This window comes from Lissotriton vulgaris, chromosome 2_1 (assembly GCF_964263255.1).
Source record: "Lissotriton vulgaris chromosome 2_1, aLisVul1.2, whole genome shotgun sequence".
In the NCBI taxonomy this organism is placed as follows: domain Eukaryota; kingdom Metazoa; phylum Chordata; class Amphibia; order Caudata; family Salamandridae; genus Lissotriton; species Lissotriton vulgaris.
In genome coordinates this window covers 1,875,144,198-1,875,158,038 of record NC_141687.1, presented here as the reverse complement: position 1 = coordinate 1,875,158,038, position 13,841 = coordinate 1,875,144,198, and the positions used below count along the sequence as shown (strand labels likewise).

Sequence of the window (13,841 nt, the reverse complement as noted above, 5' to 3'; positions counted from 1 at the left end):
ATCCTGAATTCTTTGTTGTACTGTAAGAAAAAAAGTAATACGTTACAGATGTTTAGGTTTCTTAGATAGGCAACACAGTCTTATGCGCAGCTCTTCGATATTTTTAGTTATTTATATTCTTGTCCAAAAGTACAATCTATAAATAACAATTGTCCAATTGGATTAGTTTAAACTAATCCAATACAGCCATCGTCTGTATGCGTACCAAAAAGGAACATCAATTTCCTTTAGGTATGTAATATTACACCATCGGCTTTAGCCGTTTAAAAACCATGTCTTTATTGTAGGATTCCTACTTTTTGTAATCTTAGGATAATGGTTATTTATAGATTGCACTTTTGGACAAGAATATTACCAACTTCCTGTTGTGGATGTCTTGATTCATACCTTAAACATTGGTAAATATATTTCCATCCTCCAAGACTGATTTTTTCAAGACTGATATTGTCAATTTTTCCTTTCCTATTGATAAGATCGTCCTAAGGTATTAGTCATGGTGCTATAATCTCCATAGACACCTTAACATTTAATCAGTATAACGATTTCATTGAAAATAGGTAGAATAACTAGGTCTAATATTCTCTATACCAATTTAATAACTAAAAATATCAAAGAGCTGCGCATAAGACTGTGTTGCCTATCTAACAAACCTAAACATCTGTAACGTATTACTTTTTTTATTAAAGTGAAACAAAGAATTCAGGATTACCCTCATCATTAATTGATTTTATTCATATCCTCTTTTTTCTACTCGAGAATAAAACAATTGGCAGCTTTAAACGTTTACAGACTGAAGTAAGTAAGCCTTACTAACATGAATGAACTGATACAGCTTTTTTGACTAATTCATCTATTCCAACCACGACTAGTCCTTTTATCCTTTGGTTAATATCCCTTAGGCGTTTTATTTTAATTTTGACATTTTGAGCTTTTTATATTATGAATTTAATCAGCCATCCTATTGAGTAAACATTTTTTGAAGTCCAATCCATTTCTCCAATTGACTGGCTACATTGATAGTCACTATGGGTTCTCAGAGAAACAAGCACAGAAATCTATGACGTGTTGGGTGTATCTTTTAGTATAATGAACTTGTCTATAGATAGGCCTTGGACAAAATTTACGCCATTTCTTTCGAGGTTTTTAACAAATGTTAGTTAAAATACAACAGTATTAGTTATTTAGAATTCAGTATTTGTCATTAAATATGTTATGTAATGTACTTATTTGGTTTTAATATCTATGTTCATTATTATTTAGGTTAGTTACTGTGTGACTTGTCCTGAAGAAGGCGCTGGTCGCCAAAACGCGCGTCGAAAGTCATTACTTCTGTGCCACGAACATTTTCTGTGTATTCTGAATTTTGTTTTTTAATTGTGCTGTTTATATTGTGATTGCTTTACATATTATGTAATTTTTATAGTTGTTTGAACTATTTTTTATTGTATGTTTGTCTTATGGAAATTATTTTTATAATATTTTATGAATTTCTGATATATTTGCCAATAAATTCTGTTTTTTAACCTCATTTTGAATAGGGTCCCTTGCGCATATTATATCTGTTTGACAAGTTATTGGTCTGCCTAGGTTGTTGTGTACCTATATGATTTATCCCTGACCTAGGAGTACAGCTAGTTCTTTCCTCAGGGGGTCCTTGTTTTTTACACTAAGAGGTCCACTGGGACCACTACACGCTGTTTGCTTACTGCTGAGACTATGCTTGAATGCCTGGGAAAGAACCACGCAGCTGGACCTGTGCTGCCACTGGCTCGCACCGGAAAGAAAGGATAGAGGTAAAAAACACAAGAAGAATTTGGTTAGGTTGAGGGAGGTCTGTGCAACGCCGACAGAGTAGGGTTGTCCTGATTTAGGCTGTTCGTTATAGACGGCGATAGACCGGCAACAGAGCACAATACTGTTGCAGAAGTATTTGCAGAAATTCAGGCTGTCACCCACACGATTTATGTCACACTTCAAGTGTCATGAAAAGCTGAAATGTGTGTGTCTACTGTTCCTCTTTCCAACACATCGCATTTTGGAATGAGTGGAATTCGCACATCTGACAGTCTCAAACTTTTAATGAACCAGGAACAACTGTCAAATTCTTTTTATTGAGCGCTGCCTATGATTTTCATAGCAATGCATTCATTCTCGAGTACAGAGTAGGATGGAGCGGAACTCCACAGACTTCTGCACACTACAAAGCCGCAAACTCCACCCATCCATAGTAAAAATTGAGCAGGAAAACAAGTGTGCAAGAGTTTACAATTTAGGGCATAACCAATGTGGAGAAGAAGAAGCAGAAGTGACCACACAATTTCATTTGCCAGTTTTCTAAGTCCATACATTCCCTGATGCAATAATGAACTACTTAATGGCTCTGCAGCTAATCCTACCTGCTAATTAGATCATCTCCTTTTACCACAATAAAACCTTAGAATTTTGGGGAAACTTTTAGCAATGCGGAGCGGCCTGTTTTTGTGGGAGCAAGAGACGACAAAAAAGTTATTCAATGCTCTGCGTAATTTAATCAGCAAACAAATGTTAACCAAAGGTACACAGTGTACTGACTGGCCCTGAGCTGGATCTTAGATAGCTCTTTCCATGTTGGCTCTGGGCAGATATAAGTTAACTGTGGGGGAAAAATAACCCCACTGCCTCACCCAAAAAGTATCCATCGCTGCAGACCCGCTGTTAACTTGCAGATTCACCTCTGTGTTGTTTCATTCCATGGCATACTTTGGATTTATGTTGAAAAGGCAGCTCACTTACGGAGTTGATAAGGTCACATGACTGGGTTGATATTAATGTCTGGAATGAGTCCTGCACTCTTGGGCAACCGGAGGCACGAGGCACACATCACCCCACACATTGTCTGATCATGCTCCGGTCATGATAAAATTCCTAGTTCTGTAGCCCTATATTCAACCTTTCACCTGGCGGCTTCCCCCAAATGCACTGCTCAACCCAGTATTCAGGGAAGAGATTAGGAAAAATATAATAGAATGCTTTGAACACAATGTGGGCTTGGTGGATTCCATGGGAACGATATGGGAGGCTTTCGAATTGGTGATTCAGGGATCTTGCATAGCTCTACAGTAAGGGGTACTCAGAGACATTCGCAATAGTTTGGGTAGGCTGGAGGGCGAGAACCGAAATTTGGAACTACAATTCTTCCACTCTCCATCGTCCTCAGTACTAGGGCAAATCCGAGGTAAACTTACAGCTTTTCAAAAAGCGGCTGAGAGAGAGAGACAAAATATTTGCATAAATATGCACAGGCACGCAGATACAGGGAAGGCCTGGGAAGACACTGGCAAATCTCCTAAAACCTCTCAAAAGTTCTACATTCATCACTGAACATCTCACTCCCTAGTACCGCCGGCACGGGCAGCATCAGAGATCCAGGACACAATGAAAAACCTCCATTCACAACTATACATTTCTCAGTCGGACCGGACTGACTCCGAATTATTAGGATATTTGGATTCGATAGAACTCCTGTGGCTAAGCAGGGCGCATCGCGAATACCTTGATGACGCGTTTACTGCGGATGACATAAGGCAGGTAATTCAAAGCTTACCGGCAGACAAGGCTTCATGGGCTGATAGCCTCACGTCCAAATTTTATAAAGAATATGCAGAGTTGCTTGCCCCTCAACTTTTAGTGATGTAGCAAGAAGCCCTGCAAAACGGTGGCCTACCACAGTCCATGCATGAGACTTATCATTACACTGTTAAAAACCGGTCAACGATCCCTCGAGGTGCAACTCTTACCGACCGCTCTCACTAATCAACCTAGATGCAAAGACCTTTGCTAAATTTTTGGCCAACAAATTACAACTGCTACTCTCATTAATCGTACGGCCAGATCAGTCCGGATTCGTGCCGAGTCGCTCCACCTCACATAATCTGAGAACAATATTTGCTCTGCTACAATATCTCGCCCCTCACTCCCCGGCAATAGCAGCACTATTAGATGTCATGAAGGCTTTCGACTCTTTGGAGTGGAACTTTTTGTTCACTCTCCTGTGTCGGCTGGCAGGGAGCCCCTTGTTTATACCGATCTAAAGATCTGATTTGTCCTATTCCTCCCAAGAGATGCCTGCTGAATATTGACTTTGGGTACAGTTCAGAGCAGTGGGAGGCATGCACCTGTATTTTCCCTACTGTCCTTTGACTGGGTTTACACATTAAATGCAGACGCTCGTCGTAAACATGCAAATAATGAACCGGAAACCTTGCACGTTCAATACTCGTACCTAGCACTAAGTACTCCATGGAGGAGTAGACATTGCATCAGCAAAAAGTATAGTCCAATCTTGAAACAATGTTTACAGTACTATACCGCCAAGCTAGGGCATTGCCATTCAGACAATAAAAAAGCGGACCTCTTCTTCGACCAAAGCTCATAGGTAGCAAGACAGTAGTGACCCTCACTTAGGAATATTGTGTTAATTTTTGGCCCCCGATCTGTCTCTAATCTCCAGTCTCCCCCCTTCTGTCCACACCCTGCTTGTGTGTCTGGTGATTATTTAAGGATACCCATTAACTGCCAGATTCGAAAAAAGAGACTCATATATGCTAGAAGTACTACCAAAAGAAGACTTCAGTCTATCTGCCAACACAGCGATCTTGTATCGACTAGGCTAAAGAAATAGTCTCTACCTCAGGACGCCATCTTCTTTGAAACACAAGCAGCATTTCTAAATGCAGCTTCTTCGATATCATAGATAGGAATATGCGATGTTACATCACATGCGCTACAACGCAAGCGGTTACAACAACAGCTTTGTTACAACGCAAACCATTACATCGCAAGTCGTTTCTATGACTTGCTGTAGGGGGCACGCTGGACTTAAGAATAGTATAATTTACTATTCCAACTCCAGCATGTGCAACAGCAGGGAAGGTGTTGGAGTAGTAAATTATACTATTTCTTAGTTTAGCGCGCCCCCTACAGCAAGTCATTGAAACGACTTGCAATGTAATGGTTTGCGTTGTAATGACTGCATTGTAATCGCATGCATTGTAGCGCATGCGATGTAAACGCGGTTTCCCCACAGATAGAGCTCATGTATGTCCCAGTCCGAAGACTCAACACAAGACGCAGTCCCATTGATGACATCACTGCACGGCCCAGCAAGTCTTTCGACATTGACAATAAGACTTGATAAATGCATTTTAGTGTTATATTCCAAGCTGTGCACTACAATCTGTCTAGACTCTGTTTCTGAAGATTCCCAATTCTGAGGAAATCTAATTGGTGATTGTTCCTTGTTAAGCCCCATCCTTAGCAAAAAAACTAAGGATGGTCTGCTTCTTACTGCTCAAAAACACCTCAAAGCATATTCCAAACCAGAGTAGACTTTAATTGCCCTCCACAATAGCGTGGCTGGCTCAAACACCCTCATGCAACCTTTTTACCCTTTACCATGATGGTGAAAGCTCATTCAGTGTCGATCACAAGATCTCAATTAAAAGTTTCACTGACACCAAGCATCAAAAACCTACATGAAAACGACAAACTTTAACTACGTGTGGAAAAAGTGCCAATCTCTAACGAATACCCAGGCTGTTTGGCGCAAGAGGCCTCTAATTCCCAATACCAATAGTTACCAAAATAATGAGGCAGGCGCTGAAAACTGGAAAGCAAGAACAGGTTTATTGCTCCGGAGGAGAACACGTCAGGTCTGACACAAGGGATGTCTCCAGGAGGTGTTCTAACAACTTCTTCGCTGCTCCCCTTTTTATACAATTTACAGTAACTTTATTGGTGGTCAACCATCCTAGAAATTCCCGCCCCCAGCAGGTTCTCTCAGAGTTCCAACAGTTTGTCGTCCCCTACCCGGGTCTTAATTAGTGATTGATATCTCGCAGCAGGACATTCCGACAGGATCTGTAAATGTGTGTGATCGGTCATATCTAAGGGTTATGCAAGTGATAAGATCAAGCATTTCTGTTCCTGCAACAAGTCCTGCTGTGTGGGGGCATTAAACTATGTCCGCAGGGCTTGGTTTACAGCCTGGGACTGGATCGAGTGGCCAAGTGCAGTTGGGGGTTATCAGAAGGGCTGGAGGATGAAAGGACAAACGTGTTTAGGGCCGGAAGTGGCTCCAGGGTCTTGTCACGAGGACAAGGTTTTATGACCTTAGTGCATTTGGTCATGCTGAATCAGAGCACTGGGGATGGTTGCGCGGTCAGTGTGAATCATGGGTGACTTGCAAAGTGCAAGATGGCCGCGGCGCCTAAAATGGAAGCAGTTTACGTGCGGACAATGGCTCTTGTTAGGCAAGATGGTGCCGGTGATGCTCACGTTTGTAAATTGCGATTTAACATACGTTAGTATGATTTGGTGCCGTAAAATAAACAAAATGTTGTTTTTAAGGCATTCAAGACCTTCTTAGCATCCAGAAGCATTTGCCTCCATCACCTACTCTCTTGTGATGGCGAGGTTGGACTGCGACCATGCAGTCCACTGACATGTGGCCTGCTAAATGGCAGGTCTTCGGGGACTGATTTATGGCTTCCTATTGAAGCAGTACAACTACATTTGTTTTGCCTTGGCCATCATGAATTAGCTCAGAGAGAATTGAAGGCCTGTTGATAATCCCGCCAATTACCAACATTCGGTATCTAATACAAGTGGACAATAGCCAGTGACTGGATGCTGTGTAGGAATCAGCTCCCAACTTTCACCCAGCAGTCTTTCTGATTGACCTGCTCACTAAATCCAAATAGCCTAGCCTCCCCCTCGCCTTTTGCTTTCTTGCAGCAGAAACAAGCTTCTACCTGTGGGGTTTCCCTTTAGGGGTCAGTAAACAACACAGTGTAATAATAATGAAAATGAACTGTCTGACGCAAATGAGGCTACGGGTAGAATTTGGCTGAACACTAGCAGAGATTTTCAATGTATTTTTCGTGCCTGGGACACAAGAAATAACAAGCATTTGCAATGCAATAGGTCTCCATTAGGAAGGTTTGAGCTATTGGTATTGTAAATGACAATTTTTTATTTATGTGTTAGTTTTGAAAATAGTGAAATGAATAGCTTTTTCATTTTTATAGTTACACCTTTCGCAAATGTGACACCTATAGCATTTGTAATGCAATACGTGTTGTATTTACGTGACTTAGATGTATTGATATTGCAAATAACAATGGCTTTTATTTTTTGTAATAATTAATACCTAAATAAAAGTTATTGTAATTTATGATGACAATAGCATAAACTTTTATAAATAACTTTTGTGAAGATTATGTTCAGTGTATTTCATTGTGACGTAAATCCAAGAACAGAAGTGAAATATTAACATCTTTTTGTCACATTTGAAATAAAGCTTGAAACATTGAGAGAACATATTTGAACCAGTTGCTGTTGAATGGTTGCACAGAATGGAGAATATCAAAACATATGTGCGTGCAGTGCGTATGAGATGTGCACTCTTACAGAAGGGGTTCTTCCCGATCTGTCTGCAGGACGATCTTAGCCCGTGGGTCGGAGTCTGGTTGCACCTGTTCGGTGCTAGTTTAAATTGCACTGCTGCTGTTTGTGCATTGGCTGTTCTGTGCTCTTAATATACGTGCTATGCCTCACAGCGAAGCTTGGAGTGTGTGGTTGGGGAATGAATGACTATTTTCAAAACACAACATTTACCCTGAGGGGCAGGACAAATGACTGCATTTACCAGCATGCACGGGGGAGAAACAGTTTAGGCAGCTACTGTGCAACTGCACCTATTTTGAGGCGGCCAGTGTCTTTAGTTCTGCACATCTTTCCAAGGCTTTATGTAGGCGAACACTTACTTATACTGGGCTGCATCGTTTGGGGCAGCGCTGTGTACTTCGAGGCACTTGCGCCTGGTTGGCAGTGTCTGGGGTGGTACGTGCAGGCGGCAGTGTCAGTGGCGCTGCAGTATAGATGGCAGCGCCTGTGGCGGTGCTTTGTATTTCATGGATCGCTGTGGCTTACACGTGTGTCTGGGCGGCAGTGTCAGCGGTGGTGCAAAGTAGTTCGACAGACAGTGTCTGTGGTGGCACGGTGCAGGCGGCAGTGTCAGTGGCGCTGCAGTGCAGCTGGCAGGGCCTGTGGTGGTGCAGTGTATATCAAGGATCACTGTGGCTTACACGTGTGTCTGGGGCTGGGCAGCAGTGTCAGCGGTGGTGCAGCCCGGGCGGCAGTGTCTGTGCACTGCATTTCAAGTCTCACACACTTGCCGGTCTGCGCTGACTGCAAAGGAGATCGGTGTCGTTGTGCTCCCTTGATCAACACAACCAATGAAAGACACATTAATGGGGGCGTGATGGACAACAACAGAGGACTCTTATGACACCGGCACCATTGCCCTTTATTGTGGCAGCAGTCCCAAGCTTGGACTAAATATATGAACGTGTCACTCACAATTAGCACTATTGCAGTAGCATTAGTGGTCTTTTCAAGCAAATGCGTACAACTAACTTCACACTATAAAGCCAGTGCAAACGAGAATATAAGTTCTCCAATTAAGTTCCTGAGCCCACATATCAATTTCAGTGCCGAGCCCCAGCTAATAATTGGGTACCGCATGTTACAGTCTTACACATAATCTACTCTACCTTCCCTCTGTGGACAGATTCAATTATCGCCTACACCCTCGGATGGACAAATCCAGTAACTTTCAGCACTTTACATTGAATATGTCCCGTACACAACATCCCCCTCACTTCAAGGTACGGTCACCCTTTTCACGGCCAGAAGAAGTTACCTTCACAGACACAATACGTACTGACTAGATTACCGCAACACCCTGAAGGCCATACTCTACGGGCGGGTCTAACCTCCAGTACGAGCTTGGTGTTGCTTCTAATCTCATATACAGCTTCATAATAGAACTCCAGGTATAACCCCTACTTCACTCCAGAATCAGTCTCTCCTTCATGACATTTCTATCCATCACATTTCACCACTCTCATCTCACCTTCTCTTCAGTTCAGACCCTCTTCTCTCCTGGCTGGGTTATTTGCAGCACTTCCCAGTATTACGTCACGTCCGTTTCACGATTTTCGGTACGGCTGGCTGTCATAATGGAGGCGGGGTTATAAAGTAGCGCGTAGATATAGAGAACGGGGAAGGGAATTCCCAAGTGGTGTGTGTGAAGTAGAAGCGTTGTAGGGTTATTAATTATGATGTCTGCCTGGGGTCGGTTCACAGTTCTTGTGTCGTGTGAAGTGGATGCAACCGTGTACGCGGAGGGCGTGGAACCACGAAGGACAGGGAGGAATTTCCCACCCGATTTTGCATGGGGCGGGGAAAGGACGCAGTGGACACACACCCTCTCAGATTTTGAAGTGAAAACTGAGAATTAAACACTAACAAACACAAGTGACGTCAGGCGGGCGCACGCACTTCCGCACAGGGGCAGTGTGTTTTTGGCCGCTTCTCCGGCTCCGCTTCCTGATGGCGTACAAGAGGCGATGGACGGCACTAGAGTCTCTGGCCGCGTCGCCCCCGCCCGCCGTAGCAGCACTGGAGCCCCTGGCCGCATCGCCCCCACCAGCCCATCCATTGGGAGCCAGAGCCCACAAGAAAACAGGGCAAGAAAAGAGCCTGGTGAGATAAGGGGGGGGAGGGGATGGGGGGGGGGGAGCGTGTGTGTGTATGCAGTGTGTGTGTGCGCGCGCGTGTGTGTGTGTGTGTATGCGACGGCGTGGGTGGGTTCTCTGTATGTATGGGTGCGTGCATGGGTGCTCGTGTGTGTGTCTCTGGGTATGCACATGCGTGTTGGAGCTTCCGAGGCAGGAGATGGGCACGGCGCCGTGCGCGCCCACGAGGTGAAATCTGCGCTCGTGCCCATCTCGTGTCCACATTCCCAAAAATGGCTGACAATAGTCGTCGAGCAGACACCAGCAATCAATGCGAAGCATTCAATGCTTTGCATTGAATGCAGGTCTGCTCGACCTAAAAAACTGAGAAAAACCAAATGACAAATCAATATTTTTGATTGTTCCATGAGCTAACCTACACTAGAAAAACTTCTTGTACCACTGCAATGCAGCTGTAAACCATGTAGCAGGCACAAAAGTAGGTCTAAACGCTTCATTGCAGTGTTAAGTGCCACCACAAGTCTTTTTATTCCATTCGCAAAGTGTGGGATCGACCTTCTGCCGTTCCCTTTCCACGCACAAACGCGCATTGTTTCCGTTCTTAAATTTAAGGCAGCACAGGCTCCTTCCTCCTCTGTCCATAATCAAGAAGGGAAACCAAAAACAGATTGGCGCACACTGACAAACACAAAGCCCACACAACACTTTCCCATTAAACTGGATGTCCTTCCGATGAAGGTCTGACCAAGGACAGACCGATCAAGAGGCATTCGCTGAGGAACAAACACAAGAAAGAAATGAAGCAAGAGAACTGCCACAAGACTGGGAGTCCCCGAAATCCAAAGTTTCACAAAGCCTTTCATCTAGGGTATGCGATATATATTAATATCCATTTTTCAACTAGGACTCTGCGCTCCTTCGAACAGTATGCACATTCTCATCACCAAAGCAAACCCCCTCTCTACTTGTAACGTTAACATTATGCACAACCATTTAGGCAAGATGCAGTTGGCTTGATAGGGAAACTTGTGGGATGGGGTGTGAACTCCAATTACCAGCTTGGACAGGAGCATCGAGGCAGTAGAACGTTACTGCATTTACCACAACACTTCTGAAACACTAGAACTGGAGGGACACAAACATTTTGTAATCTTCCCTTCCAAACGACCAATTAAAACTCCAACTAACAGTGGATAAGCCCAAACACATCTCACTAGGTTTCATCTGTGTTGGGCTACACAGCACACACCGCGCTATAGACACGACACAAAAGAAGGTCCAATACACTAGCTTCAAAGATTCTGTTTAGTGTCTGAAACACATGCACTTCCTAGAGCGGAGGAGCATTTATAGTGCACACGCAGTGTAATAGCAAAAACTGAAAGATACCAGTTTACAAGCGCAACCAATTAATGAATAAATCCCCTTCCAAGCATTTCTCATGTATCAGGAGTCAATAATTTCATGCGATCGAGCGGAATACACATTTGCTTATGAGGAAAATCAATATCGACAAACAAAAACATAATTGGTAAGTATCAGCCATCTTCTCTGATGCAGGAAAAGGGGTAAGCAACCTTTTAAGAGGGCTATATTTGAGCCTTTGGTTTCTTATGCTACATCATCTCTGAATAGTTTATAAAAGGTCTCACTGTTACCCAGGCGTTCTCAGAAATAAGTATACATACATACAGGACAGACAAACGCATGCACAACTGTATAGTGTGGCTAGTTAATACTTCAACAATATTAACATGTTCTGACTAAAGAATTCATGGATTAACACACATGTTCATATTGATTGGCTTTATGGTACCAAACTAGGTCATCGTGCGGGGAAAGTCCGCAGACAATTCGCAAAAGAATACAGGTGAACGAAAAGTGACAGAGCAGATGCTCGGTATTCTGTACATATTTAATCACACTTACCTTTCTGGCAGTGGTTGGCGGACCAGCAGCGCCTGCTGTACTCATAGTTAATGGAGGTTTTCTCACACAGAGGCTTGTCTTCCATTGCCCCAGGACACAGGTCTCCGCATTCTTTTGGTGGCTTATTCCCAACTATGTAGTTGTTGTACACAGCATCCAAAATTAAAGTCCAGTCCACTGTGGAAAGGTAACAGAGATCAGAGTTCTTCTCTATCCGGAGACCTCCACGGGGGATGCTCTGAAGACTATGCAATCCTATCTCCTTGAGATTCGTCATCTCAAAGATCACCAGGGCATAGTTGTAGAAGAGGTTCCGCCCACGGATGACTGTGAGGTTCGGGAAGAGGTCGCTGAGACTTTCCAGGCCGGAGACGCGAAAAAGAAGTAGGTAGTCTGTGATGACGGTGAGTTTGGGGAAGCGGATGTTGCGGAAATCGTCTGGTTTCGCATTGGAGATGAGCAGGATTTGTAGATATCCCTCAATCACAGTGCAGTTCTCCAAACGCTTCAGCTCATCAACACTGTTGCGGATGTCATAGCCTGGCCAACAAACTACAAAAGGGAATAAAAAGATGCTAAATATTTTACGAGAACAAAAAAACGTACTTTCAAAGAAGAATAAGCATTTCGGTTATTAAATCCTAAAAGTGATACAAAACATTCTATGCACAAAAAAATGAATCCTTTTTAATAACACCTCAAAAAAGTAGACGATACAAGAAGCAGCAGAACAGAGTTGAGGGGAGGAATAGATGGGGAAATAGTGATTCCACTTCATTGTACAGCCAGTACCTAAAGTACATCATGTTTTCCTTCAGTGAAACAGAAATGGAACTACACTGAACTGGCTAATTAACAGGGATTACACAGAATAGGCAACTTGAAGCAGTCACCCCTTTAAATTCGGAATAAGTCTCTTTTCTCAAAACTAACTACCAATCCTTTCCAATACACGTTATCCATAACTTTCAAAGGGTGCTAAAACATAAGTAACTTGCACAGGGAGGTGCTTGGAGTGTTTTACAGTAGAGTGGCATAGAGTGTGTAGATTGTCAGAGTGGAGCAGAATGTTATAGAGTGGAGTGGAGAAGCACATCATCTTGTGGCATAGAGCGGAGTTGCATAGAGTGGTGTGGCGTAGAGTGTATTGGAATGGTGTAGAGTGTTTTGGAAGGAGTAGAGTGTTTTGGAAGGAGTAGAGTGTCGGAGTGGTGTGGTGTGCCGTAGTAGGGTGTAGATTGGAGTTGTGTGTCAGAGTGGAGTTAAGTGGCATAGAGTGGTGCAGAAGGAGTTGAATAGAATGTTGTAGAATGGAGTGGTATAGAGTGGAGGGGTATAGAATGTCACAGATTGCTATAGAGTGGTGCAGAATGGGGTGGCATATCGTACAGGGGAGTGGTGTTGAGTGTTGTGGAGGGAGTATAGTGTAGTAAAATGCCATATTTGAGTGGCGTGGAGTACAGTGGTGGGGCGTAGATTTGAGTAGAGGGTCACAGAGTGGAGTAAAGTGGTATGAAGTTGTGTAGAGTGTTGTAGAGTGTAAGAGTTGAGTAGATTGTGGCATAGAGGGGAGTAGAGTGACAAAGAGGGGAGCAGGGTGGAGTGGCAAAGAGAGGAGTAGAGTGTCGTAGAATCAAGTGTCCTGTAGTACAGTAGAGTGTCGTAGAGTGTCCTGGAGTAGAGTGGAGTGTCTTGGAAAAGCGGGGAAGAGTGGGGCAGAGCAGGGAAAAGTGGCGCAGAGCGGGTAAGAGTGGCGCAGAGCGGGGAAAGTGGCGGGCAAGAGTGGCGCAGAGCGGGGAAGAGTGGGGGAAGGGGTGAGGAGCGGGGAAGAGTGGCGCAGGGTCGAGAAGAGTGGCGCAGGGTCGAGAAGAGTGGCGCAGGGTCGAGAAGAGTGGCGCAGGGTCGGAAGAGTGGCGCAGGGTCGGAAGAGTGGCGCAGGGTCGGAAGAGTGGCGCAGGTTCGGAAGAGTGGCGCAGGGTCGGAAGAGTGGCGCAGGGTCGAAAGAGTGGCGCAGGGTCGAAAGAGTGGCGCAGGGTCGAAAGAGTGGCGCAGGGTCGAAAGAGTGGCGCAGGGTCGAAAGAGTGGCGCAGGGTCGGGAAGAGTGGGTCAGGAAGAGTGGCGCAGGGTCGGGAAGAGTGGGTCGGGAAGAGTGGCGCAGGGTCGGGAAGAGTGGCGCAGGGTCGGGAAGAGTGGCGCAGGGTCGGGAAGAGTGGCGCAGGGTCGGGAAGAGTGGCGCAGGGTCGGGAAGAGTGGCGCAGGGTCGGAAGAGTGGCGCAGGGTCGGGAAGAGTGGGTCGGGAAGAGTGGCGCAGGGTCGGGAAGAGTGGCGCAG

At 44.6% G+C, this 13,841-nt stretch overlaps 1 protein-coding gene across 1 annotated transcript in view; it reads right to left on the bottom strand.

The window, feature by feature from the left end:
• Positions 1-13,841, bottom strand: part of IGF1R (insulin like growth factor 1 receptor) — a 1,159,892-nt gene that overhangs the window by 954,825 nt on the left and 191,226 nt on the right. The window contains exon 3 of the mRNA XM_086958078.1: positions 11,511-12,062. Within this exon, the coding sequence (XP_086814204.1) occupies positions 11,511-12,062 (552 nt within the window). The remainder of the gene's footprint in view (positions 1-11,510; positions 12,063-13,841) is intronic.